Raw genomic sequence first — 14,949 nt, 5'->3', positions numbered from 1 at the left:
CACAGCGGGAAAGCTTTATGAAAGGCTACTTAAGCCCAGCCTTGAACCGGCCATCAACGAAGCCGGAGGACTCTCCTCTAGACAACATGGATTTAGACCCGGCAGGTCAACTTTAGGAGCTATCAGATGCATCACTGAAAGTGTAGAAGCCGCACAGCGCAGATGTCATAAGTACAAAAGAATAGTTTTGCTGGCGACCTTAGATGTCAGAAACGCCTTCAACAGCGCTAGATGGGTGGACATAATCGACGCTCTCGAAAAAATCTTCAGAATCCCCGACTACCTCAGGGCGGTGGTGCGGAGCTACCTCAGCAAGAGAAAATTGTCGTACCAAACTAGAGAGGGACCACGACATATAGCGGTTACGTCAGGAGCAGCACAAGGATCCATTTTAGTCCCAGACTTATGGAACACATACCTCTCGAAATAAGTATGCAAACGACCACGGATATTCTAAAGACTCAAAAAGTAGTAAACTACCTAGGCGTCAGACTGGACCCCAGATTAACTTTCTGGGTGCAAATCCAGCACGCCGCAGGAAAGGCAGCGAAAATCACCTACCAACTCAGCAGACTAATGGCCAACATAGGGGGGCCCAGCCAAGAAAAAAATAAGCTCCTTATGTCCACGACCATCAGCGTTCTATTATACGGAGCAGAGATTTGGGCAGATGTGTTAAAAAAGGAAAACCAGCGTAAGGTATTGGCCAAAGTATAACGCAGCTCTCAGAGTTGCAATCAGCGTACCGAACAGTGTCGGGCGATGCAATATTAGTTATCAGCGGTAATATCCCAATCGACCTCCTGGCATACGAAAGAAAAAAGCTGTGGAAGCTAAATGAAACATCTGAGAATAATAAAAGGGCAATCGAACAAATAAAGAAAGACACGATGTCAGCATGGCAACGAAGATGGGAGAATGAGAGCCGCGGCAAATGGACGGCCAGACTTATAAAAGATGTAAATCAATGGTCAAGCCGAAAATTTGGAGAAGTCGACTTCTACATGACACAACTGCTATCAGGTCACGGATACTTCAAAAAGTACCTTCACAGAATGGGAAAAGTCGAAGAGCCGTCATGCCCATACAACGACGCGAGAGAAGACGACGCTGAACACACATTCTTTGAATGTGCGCGATGGCAACGGGAACGCAGCGCCGTAGAAGACCGGGTTGGTCCAATAAATACGGACAACTTAATTAGCTGGAGAGTGAAATCAACTGGGGGAACATCCAGAAGTTCGCAGCAATTTTACTACGCAGCAAAAAGCGGGACCTGGACGCAGGTGCGCAGATGTAAATCTCTCAATGAGAAAAATGGAACGCCACCCTGAAGTAATGCAAACGCGGTCCCAGGGTGGGCGACGGTTCCCTAGAGGGGGGGTTTTTAGTGACCTGCAAGCGGTACATACCGCTGTTGTGACGACAGCAGTGATGATGCGGAAGGCATTTTTCACCCCCTCCCCCGCAAACAAAAAAAACAAAAAAAAAAAAAAGTGAAGTCGGCAAAATATAGAGTATGCCCAAAGGATTACGAACCATCACAAATATAAATATTATATATATATATATATATAAACGGTCAGAATTATGAGACGAGTTGAAACTGTGACTGTCTATTCGTCTGTTCAAGGTGTACTTGAGTAAAATTTTGGTAAAAATTTAGATATGTACATGCAACTTTGCACACATGTTTCTTTGCACCATGAAAATGTTGTTGTTGTTGCAGATGGGCAGAAACGGACCATTGTACAGAATCGCCCACAAAACGCTATTAGTGGAAAATCTAAAAAAAAAAAATAGGTTTAATGTACATATCTCTCTTCAAGTACTGTGAAAATAGGTAAAACCAATTGATATTTACAGTCACGTTTTGATGAAATTCTATTCCTCAAGAACTACTTCACCAATTCAACCATGTGTTAATTTGGATTTCTTCTTCTTCTGTTGTGAAAATGAGCAAAATCGCTCTACAACCACGTTTTCTTCTTATCGTCCAAAATTTTAAAGGCAATGACGTTATTGGCATAAAACCGTGTTCAAACGAAGCCTCCATGGTATGCTATCTCAACTCCAAAAATAGTCCAAATCGGACCATAACTTTTCAAGTCTCCAGATACAGAATATGTGGAACTCAGTGCCTATAACTGATTTTGTACCGAAAATATCGGTCAATCTGTGAAGTACCATAATGAAAGTCAGATGGCACCTTTTTCTAAAAATTATATGTAATGATGCCAAAAATGGATAATATCGGTCCATTTTCGAACTTCCTCCTGCTGACCGGATGACCTGAGCAACAGTGTTATCTTGTACGTAAAATGGCTAAAATTGGGCCAATATACCTATAAATATGAATTTAAAACTTTTGGTTGAATTTATAGCTCGTAGCAAAATGAAGTGAACGTTTAATATTGGATATATTGCTGCTTAACTCAATGTAATCCATTCGATTTCTTCAAATAATGACTGTTGAATGCTTTCGCAACATTTTATATTATATTATAAAGTTTTGCCAACACCTGAAAGTATTTTTCAGTATAGTGAAAGTATTTATAGTATTCAGAGTATAAAATATTCGGTTCCACCTGAACTTAACCACTCCTTACTTGTTATGTTTGGTTTTTGTTTCAATAAGTCTATATTTTCTCTTATTTTATCTTGATGAAATTATCTTAACTAAACTCCACAATAGCATACAATAGTCTTATTTGGTACAACCAATCACATTAGGAAGGGGCATCTGCAGTTTAAAAAATTTTTAAAAGGTGGGCATGGCCTTACCTTCTAATAGGTTTAATGTACATTTCTCCTAAATCATTAAAGCTATAATAACCAAATTCACTCAGGGCAAATATTTTTAGCATCCCTACAGACAGTGTAAAAATAGGTGAAATCGGTTGATAATCCTGCCCACTACCCATATAACGGTTTTGATTAAAACTACTAAAATTGCAATAACGAATTAAATAAATAAGTCAGAGGCTTTAAATTTATTATTTTATATTGAAATAAAACTTTTCAAAAAGAGTGCCTTCAAGATAGTCATTTCAAACCTAAAAATTGTCGAAATCGGGCAGTAAGTGTTCAAGCCTCCATAAACCGAAGATTGGGTGCACATCTTCTCATGGCGTCCATGGTCGACTTTTTACCGAAATTATCGGTCAATGTATGAGATATATAATTGGAATTTGGAGAAAACCCTTTCATGATAATATTATGTCTGTATGTCAAAAATGGATTAAATCGGGTCAACACTTCGCTTAGCCCTCATAACCTAATAGAAAGATTTTCGAACTTCCGGCTGACTTTATACCGCATATTTCGGCCAATATGTGAGTCATCTTAATAAAATTGTGCAGGCGTGTTTTTCTAATAACGATGCATCTGTGAGCCTTAAATATACGAGTATATTGGTGATGGTATGTGAAGCACCTTAATGAAACGCAGAGTACATCTTTTTCTGTAAATAATATGTAGTAATGATAAAAATAGATAAAATCGGGTCAATGACCTCATACCATATATATTGATAAATGAGTAAGATATCTTAGAAAAATTAAATGAACATATAATATTGAATATACTATAGTTTAATGCCGAAACAATGTGAAATCGGTCTACAAATTATCTAAACTTCCATATACTTCATTAATGATTTTCGTTATTTCGCCGGCTTTGACCCTTGAACATAAAATTTTTGGTTACACCCGAAATATAACGCTTCTTTTACTTGTTTAATTTCGCCTTAAATATTTAAAGTTATGCGTAATGTACAAACGAAATTTATTCATTAATTTATTTTACATATACTTGTACCTAAGTATACAAGTAACTACAACTAATAAAATAATATAATAAGCCATATGATATAAACCAAAGTAGTTACTTTGACAACCGGCAGCAATTTGCGAAAAATATTAAAAAATGTGTACAAAAGAAGTGTATATTTTTTAAAGTAGGGATATATATTTTAAAGAGTGTATAGGATAAATTACAAATTTTAACAAAATGAACTTATATTAAAAGGAGCCTTCATATATAGAGTAGAGTAATACCAAATACTATAAAACTGAATTGCAGGGTCACTTTCATTTAGTATGACAAATAAAATACCTTTCAAAAGTGGATTTCACTTGCTCGAAGTTCCTTGCTCGACCATTTCATTAAAATACGTTTTCGGTATTTCCCGTAAAAGCTACACGTCTGCCTCCATATTTGTTTCAAATTAGATTGTGACTTTCTCTAAATAATATTTCAAAGTGGTGTGAGAAATAGAAACGAGTGCGAACAATTTGGTAATAAAAAATACTTTGACTAAGATTATCGCCAGATTATAAAAATTATTATTTTTTGTTTCATATTATTTTAACATCAGAAATACTACCTTTAACCCTAACATTCAGGACACATGTACGGAAATTATGTGTCTCTCGATTAACACCCATGAGGGGAAGGTCCGATAAGTGGTACTCAATCGCAAGAGAAATTTTCTATTGCGTGCAACGAAGCACCTAACAAAAAAAAGAAAGAGAGAGATATCCTACGTAAGGTACCCAACGTACCTACATATTTTGACTTGCCTACAAATTTTTTTAAATTAATATTATATGTACATATCCAGATATTTTCCATTTTATGCACATTGTTATAAGAAAAACATGCTCCTTTAATTTTTTATTTATTAAGATAAATCGATATAATCGGAAGTTCGAAAGTTGTTCAATTAGGTATATGGGGACTAAGGGAATTATTGATCCGACTCAACCCATTTTTGGCACACGGGCATATTAATATCAGATAAAGATTCTCTTTGACAATATTTTCGATAAAAAGTTCGATACCTTGATACCTGGAGGCTAGAACAGTTTTGTTTTGATTTAGATAATTTTTGGTCATAAGCTAGCACACTTCAAAGTCAGTATTCATGCAAAGTTTTATTCGGATATATTCATTGGTGTTTAATTTGTATACTGGAAAGTGAAAGAATCAGATGTAATTTAAAATTAATTTACATTTACAATTTTTACACTGCGGCATAAGAATGTCAAAATAATGCCACCTACGGAATTTGGTTAAAGCGGGTTCCGAGATTTGGGGTTCCACCTTAATGTAGGCGGTGCCACATCCAATTTCCATCCAATAATTTTGAGGTCTAATTTTAATTTATTTATAGATTTGTCACGCATTTAGTAGTTTTAACAGTATCGTTATATGGGGAGTTGGTAGGATTATCATCCGATTTCATCCATTTTTACAGTGTCAATAGTGCTGCTTAAGCGATTTATACTGATAAAGTTTGGTTATTATGCTTAAACATGAAACCTCTTAGAGGGCGGGGCCACGCCCATTTTTTACTAAATTTTTGGCCCACATGTTGCCCCTGCTACTGCGATCCCCTCTACTGAATCGAGGTTGTATTTCTTAATTTAGTGCTTAGTTATGGCACTCTATAAGTTTTAGATTAATGGGGTTTGTGGCCGTGGCAGTGGTCCGATTACGACCATCCACAAATTCGCGAACCAAGTTTCATTGCGATAACTCAATTTTTACTGAACTTACAGTTTGCACAGACAGACAGACGAACGGACGGACAGACAGTTACTCGGAATTCAACTCGTCTTGTCATCCTGATCATTTATATTTTTATAACCCTATATTTGTCTTGATTAGTTTTAGGTGTTACAAACAACCGTTAGATGAACAAAACCTATTATACTCTGTAGCAACATGTTGCGAGAGTATAAATCTATATATCTAGGTTAAAGATATATACTTGTATTCTTCTATTCTATTTAAAAGTACGATAGTCCTTAGTTTATGAGGTATGAAACCTGATACACAAAAATAATTTGATAAGAGCAACAGGTGTTCATCAATCATAAGAAGATATTTGATAAGGAAAATCATGGCGATCGGATGGTTATAACATCTGACACAAATGCCATACAGATTATTAAAGTGTCCTTTTTATTAAGGTTTAGAATCTTCTTTTCTAAGAATTTTACGTAGAATCCAAATTTCCTAGGAACGCTGAATTTAGATGCGACATACGTATGGTATGTACATATGTATATTTAGAAGAAATATTTAAAAACAAACTCTGTAATTATTTTAAAAGCTTAATGAACAGCTTATTTTCATAGTGCTTAAATTCAATGGGGTATAGTTCAATGTTATATTTTGAAAATATAAAACTGTTTCTTTTGTTATATTTTGAAAGGTCAAAATCTTAGACTATATTTCCATCAAATTAAGCAGGAGCTCCTTCGATTTTAAAATATTTTGCAAAAAGTGCTTCGATTAAGAACCTTACACAGAAAAGATTTAACTATCACTACGACATTTAAATATCATGTTAATTGATTTGTTGTATATAACTTCTGTTCTTGGCAGTAAATCTTCTTTTACTTTATTATTACACGAAAGTTATTCGCGACCTATTATTTCCACACCTCAAAATCAATTTAAGTGCTAAATGGGTCCAACAAGATTCTTTAACAAACCATAGCTCCTGATACAATATTGCAGCAACAGTACATTCTACCAATGGAAGGGAATGGGAGGGATGGTGAAACAAATACACCAAAGTTATGTTCTCAAAATGAACTCAGTGCTTTAATACGTGATCAAGTTAAGAATGATTAACCAATTTGTCAAAGAATTGGACGTGGAAATAATTGTTTTAATTACAGTTGTAGAAAATTTCCGAAGCTTGGTATTGAAAGTTTGAAAGGTTTAATATTTGATGTTTCTCAAATTAATACTATTATAGTATTGTCTTTAAAGAAATTAATGAAACATGTGGGGACTTTTCATTGGCTTATAATTTAAGGAAATATAGACCTTACTGTTCTGATTACAAAAATGACATTAATAGTAGCACTCCATTGCATAAAGTCATTTTTAAATTATTTTGATTGATTGTGAGAATTTAATTATTTTGTTAATATATTGAATATTTCGGATAAAGTCCGATTAACAATTAAATATTATTGCAATAATGTACAATGTGAGCAAAACAAATAACCTTAATTCTAACTAAGTAATTCTGTATTCCTCCATTTACAACACATAAAAAATTAACTGAAGAATCAATTTACCAGTTTGTTCAATCGGATTTATGATACAGTAGCACTCTAATATATGAGTATTTTAATGGAAATTCGTAATTAACTTAAGAATTACATATGTTTTACAAAAGTTAGGAAGCTCTAAGTTCGCGTGTAACCAAACATTTTATACTTTCTCATTTTGCAGAGATCAAAGCCGGACAAATACCTTCAGATGTTGGCAAAATATATAATAATTATATTAAACAAGAATAGAAGGGTTGAGTTCGGGTGTAGCCGAATATTTCACACTCTTACAACTTGCAAGGATCAAAGGCGGGGAAATAGCTTCAGTTGTTGGCAAATCTTTATTTTAAAAAATGTTGCCAAAGAATTCAACATTCTTTGTTGAACGAAATCATGAATGGATTACAATCAAATTTGCATGTTATTAACTTATATCATACATCATAGACTCAATTAGCAATATTAATATATTTCACTTCTCGTCATCGAAAATTATATCAAAATCATCTTCAAATAAGATATGCCGGACATAAACTCAACCGAAAAGGCTAAATTTAATATATTGAGTTAATGTGAACAACGTCAACCAAAAGATCGGAATTTATTATATTAGGGGTATGAGGTTTAGACTAAGATAAATTCCAATTATATTGAGCGCTAATCAATTAATATAATTTTATAACTTTTAAGAAAACTTCTTCAATTATTTGCATTGAAATATCACACATTTTGATCAACCTAAACGGTTTAAAGTCAAGGCGAAAGTCGAAAATCATTATATAGGGTATATTGGGGAAGATGGAAGGGCTGATTGCATTAATTTTTGACATTGCTCAGGTATACTCGACAGCATATTTTCAGGCAATTTTATATATATGGTATTTAACTATATATTATAGATAATATATGGAAATTGGTCTACAAACAATATCACTTATTTTCGGCATTAAACTATAGCATACCATATTATACGCCCAGTTAATTTTGCTACGATATCTTACATGTTGACTGTTATATACGGTATAAAGGCAACGGAAAGTTTGAAAATCTTTTATTGGGTATATGGGAAATAAGGATAGTATTAACCTGATTTTATCTAATTTTGCCAACTACCTCACATACCATTACCAATATACCATATATGGAGTAATGTCAGCCGGATGTTTTAAAATCGTAAGTATCAGTTATATTGGGGCTATGGCAAGTTTTCTTTAGATTTTATCCATTTTATTTCATTAAAATAACTCACTTATTGGCCAATATATGTGGTACAAAGTCAACTGGAAGTTCGAAAATTTTTATTTTAGGAATATGTATTTTAATCAAGACAACATTCTCCCCGAATTTCCATAATATTATATATCTCACAGATTAACAGATATTTGCAGCAAAAAGTCTGCCATATGCCCTGCGGTCCACATATTCGGTATATGGGGTCTGGAACAGTTTAGGTTCGATTTGGACAATTTTTAGACTCGAGATGGCATACCTTAAATACCTATTTGTGCAAAGTTATATTCCTATATATTCATTAGATTGGATTCATTTGTATACTGGAACCATGGAATACTTGTATGGTTGTGTTATATAGGAGGTAGGTGTGGTTGTAATCCTTTTTTGCAATGTAACATAAAAAAATCAGAATAAAGTTAAAATAAGTAATTCCGGAAATATGGCACATCACCTAAAAGTGAACGGTGGCACCCTCATTGTCAAATTTTTATATCGATGCACCTCATTTGTACTATTTATAACTTAATCACATTTTTTGCGTGCCAAGGAATAACCCTATATCAATCACGATTGGTTTTACGTGATACAAACAATTGTACGGTGAACAAGACTATTATACTCTGTAGCAAGATGTTACGAGAGTATAATATGAGTACATCTATTTTTACATCACAATACTCTTCTTCTGATGGATCAGGTCATTCAAAAGTGGTTATATAAATTAATGAGATAAACATTGTATATTAGTAAAGTGTTTAGTGATACTTTAGTTTTTAAATTCGGCTAAGTTAACGGACTTTCAGCGTTCACGAACAACTCTAATAGTGAGCTTTTGAGTTAACTTATCAGGGAGTATTCTTTTTTTAAACCAAAAGTTTATTTGCCGCCAAATACAAGTGCGTGCTCCTCTTTGTTTACGGGTATTCTCGGAATTTCTATTTATTTTATGTGAGTCTGGTTAGTTTTGTTTTGTGTGTCGGAGGAATGCTTGGCCTGGCTCTGGCACAATAAAAAACGTCATTGAAGGGAGAGCACATATGATGAAACAAACAAGAAAACATTACATAAACCGATGTAATTGTGCATCGACTTGCCCGATTTTAAAATTCGAAATCACCAGAATGCATCCTCAATCAAATAATTTATTTAGCAAGATATTCAACAAGCGAAAGAGGGTTTCTCGGAAGCAGTCGAACGTATCAACACCTTGATAAAGTAGTATAAAAATAATGAAGATGCAAATCGGGTGGCAGATAACTCAATATGTATTCATCCAAAAAATAATAATTAAGAGTAACTGTGAACCAAACAAATTTAAACCAAATTACTGTTTCGTAATGTAACTATATCATAGAAATACATTTAGCGTATTATTTCCAAAAACTTATGTTTAATATTTATATATTATAATATTTATAATTTATTCAATTTTAAACACCTTTTGCAAAAGATAATAATTCGAAAAAGGCAAATATGTACTTGGAATATTTTGGTAAACTTTATATATATTATTATATAATATTATCCTAAGCATTACTCCAAATTTTAAACAATACTACATACATACATAGTTGTATGTAAGTAACAATTATCGCTTTCTGTTATCTCCGGCATAAATTATTTAGTTTCTTCATTTCTTTGACGCTGGCGAAATTAAATTTACCCATAAATATTTATTTATTAAAGATTATGAGTGCCCAATGCTGATTTCGCCTTTTCGGAGAATTATATTTATACACATAACTTAAAGAAACATATCAAACATTTGTCTCCATATTGGAAATGTTTTACGAAATTTATCCACTAAAATGTACAATAATTGTGCAATTAGCAAACATAGTTACTTACATTCTGACGAGCTGACCAAGAATTGCATAAAAGGGAAGCGTCTTCTAAAATACGGGTCTGAAAATATGTACAAGCAATATTGATAATATTATATAGAGAAAAAGATATAAATGTATGAGAAAAATATGATGATATGGGAAAATTTTTTTAGGTATTCAAAAATGAGCAACAAACCTCAATACTTTTACTAAAATCAAACCTGTTTTATTGATTACCCACTCAATATATAATATAACATGTTTCCAAAGGCTGGAACATCGAAGCACCTACATATAAAGACAATAAATTTCTGCCGTGGGCATCAGTGCTGGAATCAAACTTGCAAATAATTACAAAATACAATCAGGTAACTGTCCTATTTAAGTATTCTATAGAGTTACGACGTATATATCAAAATGACTAGGATGAAGCGACGAGTTTAGGGCCGTCCGTCTGTCTTCGCAAGCGAGGCTTAAAAATCAAGATGTCTGAATGAAATCAGGTGTTCGTTTGCACTCTGGGGTGATTGACATTGCCCTGCCACGCCCATAAAATTTCGTTAATCGAAAAAATATAAAGTGTTACAAAGAAGTCATAAATTAAGCTACAAATGTGAAATTTTGTGCCGAAGAACAAAGTGGAAAAAGGCATTTACGATTATATTTATGTAGAAAGGGAGTCAATCCGCCCCCAATGGGTTTTATAAATATCTCATGAAATACTAATGGTATATCAACAAAACCTGCTGAAAACCTTTCCCTCTACCATTTCGTTGTACACTGTAAAAAAGTGAAATCGCATTTTAACTCTACTTAAAAACAAATGTTGAAAACTACTACATGGGAGTTAACTCGTCACAGAAGAACGGCTAAGGTATTAGAATTTTACGAAAGTGTGCACGATAGGATTGAATGTGACTCAGTGTGAAAATTAGATAATGGGCGTAATCCCGCCCACTTTTAAGAAATATTCTGCAAAACTAAGACTGATAAAGTAGAGATTATGCCAAGTATTTGCCGTTACTTTTATCGGTTTCGGCTGAGCCAAATGTTACAAATTGTACTTTCCAAATTCATGCCACGTCATTCTTCTAGAATGAGAAGAGGCAACATAGAAAAACTCTGAAATAGTTTGTCAATTGTAAACAAAAACATAATCCCTTTTGTTAATTCGTTCAATATAATTAATTTATTATTTTAATGGTGAAAAAGTTTAGTGGAACGGATAGAATAATGTGGGGGGAAAATATTTGAGTTATATTTAAATAAAAACTTTCCTTGAAGTTTCCTTTAATAAATGGACTGTTTAGTTGTCTTGTTGGAACCAAAATCGTCCACATCAACATCTTCCAATTAAGCAGAAAATATTCATTAATTATGGTTCTATATCGTTCCGCATTGACTGTAATATTATGGCTGGCTTCATTTTTAAATAAATATGGACCAATGATTCCCTCTACCCATAGAGCACACCAAACAGCGACTTTTTGAGGATTATCAACAATGCCTATGGATTCTCATCACTCCAAATTCGACAATTTTGTTTATTAACGTACCCATTCAACTGTAATATTATGGCTGGCTTCATTTTTAAATAAATATGGACCAATGATTCCCTCTACCCATAGAGCACACCAAACAGCGACTTTTTGAGGATTATCAACAATGCCTATGGATTCTCATCACTCCAAATTCGACAATTTTGTTTATTAACGTACCCATTCAACCAAAATTGAGCTTTATTGCTGAACAAAGTTTTCTAGTGAAACTCGGACTTCCGCATAATCTTACATAAAGTGGATGGGATAAACTCAAATTGTTGCGCGCGATGGTGGATTTACTCATTCAGGTCTTCTTTGTTAACTCCGATGTGGCATGCCGAAATAAAGCGGCAACTTTACATCAAATTCTCATTAAAATTAGAAAATTATATTAATTAGTCCTTCAGTTTTTGAGATATCGTTTGCTACATCTTCCTTTTCTCATTAACAAGCCGCTCATTTGTCGGAACCGGATATCGGACCACTATAGCGTATAGCTGCCATACAAACTAAACAATCATAATCAAGTTCTTGTATGAAAAACTTTTTTATTTGTGAACGGTATTCCAGCTTCAGGGCAACCGAATTTTACAAATTATACTCATGAAATTGGGCATGTAATATTCCCATAGTCAATGCTATAATCTACGACGAAGTTTTTGAGACTACTAAACTATAAAAATCGTGTCCTTGTATGGAAAACTTTTATATTTTACAATATTTCTTCATATTATACCAAACAACGTTACAATCTCCAAAAAAAACTTTATCATAGGCTGCCATACGATCTGACCAATCAAAATCAAGTTCTTGCAAGGAATCTTTTTTATTTATGTATACTCTAGCTTCAGTGCAACCGACATTAACGCTATTTTCTTAATTTTTAATTTCTTTTGCCAAAGACAATGAGAAGAATGAATCAATCACCGAAATTAAAAAATACTGCCATTCGATAGCTTTACGAACCGAAAAAAGCCTTTTAAAATATATATTATATATTTATGCAAATTGTGCGAGTATTCTTTAAAGAGAGTTGATAATGAACTAATCTTCAATGCAGGGAGAGCATTACTAATAATAGCATAGGAATTATAAATTAGGATAGCATACTAATTTATCCCAGACAAATACATTAAGGACATAATTGGAAATTGATTAGTTGTAAAATTATAGAACTATTTTAAAATTAATTAGGGCAGGTGAATTTACCATGGTATAAAGGAGTAGCGAAAGTGACCATTCACAGCACAATCCCACCTCCAGAGAATTCGTTCACAATAAGACCAACATGGCCGCCTCTGGTGATCAGGGTGGCGAGTGGTCAGAACGGGTTGCGCAAAACAAAAAAAGCTGTAACTTTATAACTATTTTAAATTTTGGTTATAGAATGATGTTTCTGTTAAAAAAAAATTAACTCATACCGTCTTGTTATAAATAGATCGCAGTATACCTTTTAGCGTTTTGTGGACCGGTAGAAATAACTATTGTAACATAATTTTTTATTATAAGTCATAATAATTTACTTGAACCAATAGAGACAATATTTTCTGTAATTTAGGTATACGTTTTTTAATCGCAAATTTTTTTAACGATTTATATTTCAGCATTCAGCGATTAAAATATGTGCAATATTTCTTTGTATAGTATAAAATTTGCTTACGCAACCCTGTAACGCCCAGTTCAATAGAAATACTGGCAATATATTTGAATATTTTTAAAATGATGTCCATTCGGGTTTAGAGCTTTACTATTATCAAAATTACCCAATATTAACTTTTGCCATCTTTCAGGCAGCATCATAATCCTACGTTCATAAAACTTATGGTTTTTATTAGCAAGAAACTGAATCAGGTACGATTTGTCATCATCATCATTATTGAAATGTTTATCATTCAAGGAGTTTTTTAAAGATCGAAACAAAAAGTAATCCGATGGTGCTAGGTCAGGACTATATGGTGGATGTGGCAAAATATCTCAACCAAGCTCCAATAATTTTTGCCGTGTGAGCAAAGATGTGTGTGGTCTTGCATTGTCATGGTGGAATACAACATCTTTTCGATTTATCAATTCGGGCCGCTTTTCTTCAACATAGCATAGTTTAATTTCGTTAGTTGTAGACAGCAGAATTGATCATTCGGTTGGGTGGTAAGAGTTCAAAGTAGACAATTCCTTTATAATCCCACACAACTGATAACAAAACCTTCTTTTGATGAATAGCAGCTTTTGATGTTGTTTGAGCTGGTTCACCTGGCCTGCTCCACGATCTTTTCCGCTCGATATTTTTGTAAACAACCCATTTTTCATCCCCAGTTATCATTCGTTTTAAAAATGGATAATTTTCATTACGTTTATTTACGTAATGATACCTGAAGCTTCTCTGCAATCTCACGTGTTGTAATGTGACGATCCGAATCGATTATTGCTTTGATTAGGTCGTCATCAACTTCAACTGGACGACCAGAGCATTTTTCATCTTTGACTGAAAAATCACCAGAAAGAAATTAGGCAAACCAATTTTGACACTGCCATTCTTTTATGGCTTCATCGCCATAACAGCACATAACTTTTTGTAAGCTTGCGATGCGTTTTTCCCTTTGCGAAAATAAAAAAGCAAAATATGACGAAAATGTTCCTTTTGAACTTCCATTTTTCAACGAACGCCAACCGAAAACTACGCAGCCAATCAAAAATTTTTTTTACTGATTGACAGCTGAATTGCCAACTATCAAATAACAAAATGCGTTTTACATTTGGACTACGCCAGCAAACCTAAAAATTCCATCTATGAGTGAAATCCGCAATTACTTAGTTGCCAACTTCTAAACAGTTTCGTAGAATATGCATTTTCTGGGTCCTGTTTCTGACATGGTTGCTTAATTGCACTTAACATTTTTCAGTGGTGAATATTTAGTAATTTACCATAGTTCAAAAGAGGCATATATGCATGTATATAAAACATAATTATTTTAATAATTGCTAATAATACCCGCTCCTTTAAGAAAATATGTTAAAGTAAACAGATTTTATTTTGAAAACATATAAAAGTTTTACATATAACCTATATTTTTGGTGCAACTTCTCCATAAATTTTAAGAAAATAACAATATGCAGCCATTTTCCGGTCAAAAGTCAAAAAAGTTGGATATCAATAGAAACTCAACCCCAGACTAAGAATCTAAGAAAAGGATCAATCTATAAAAAATTTCGGATGTGCTTTTAGTCACCTGTTCCTTTGCGACTAGGGTAACACTATCTCCATGTATAACTTTT

The 14,949-nt window shown here is 33.4% G+C and overlaps 1 protein-coding gene and 1 long non-coding RNA gene across 5 annotated transcripts in view; one reads left to right on the top strand and one right to left on the bottom strand.

Annotated features, from left to right (window-relative positions):
• The window catches only part of LOC138857264 (uncharacterized), a 44,818-nt gene that overhangs the window by 18,454 nt on the left and 11,415 nt on the right, over positions 1 to 14,949 (top strand). The gene's annotated exons all lie outside the window — the stretch shown is intronic.
• acj6 (abnormal chemosensory protein 6) overlaps positions 1 to 14,949 on the bottom strand; it is a 71,778-nt gene that overhangs the window by 50,865 nt on the left and 5,964 nt on the right. For both annotated transcript variants that reach the window (XM_014238965.3, XM_070109474.1), the window contains exon 2: positions 10,161 to 10,217. In XM_014238965.3, coding sequence (XP_014094440.3) covers positions 10,161 to 10,217 — 57 coding nt within the window. The remainder of the gene's footprint in view (positions 1 to 10,160; positions 10,218 to 14,949) is intronic.

Source organism: Bactrocera oleae, chromosome 5 (genome assembly GCF_042242935.1).
Source record: "Bactrocera oleae isolate idBacOlea1 chromosome 5, idBacOlea1, whole genome shotgun sequence".
Classification (NCBI taxonomy): domain Eukaryota; kingdom Metazoa; phylum Arthropoda; class Insecta; order Diptera; family Tephritidae; genus Bactrocera; species Bactrocera oleae.
This window is presented reverse-complemented; position numbering and strand designations above follow the sequence as displayed.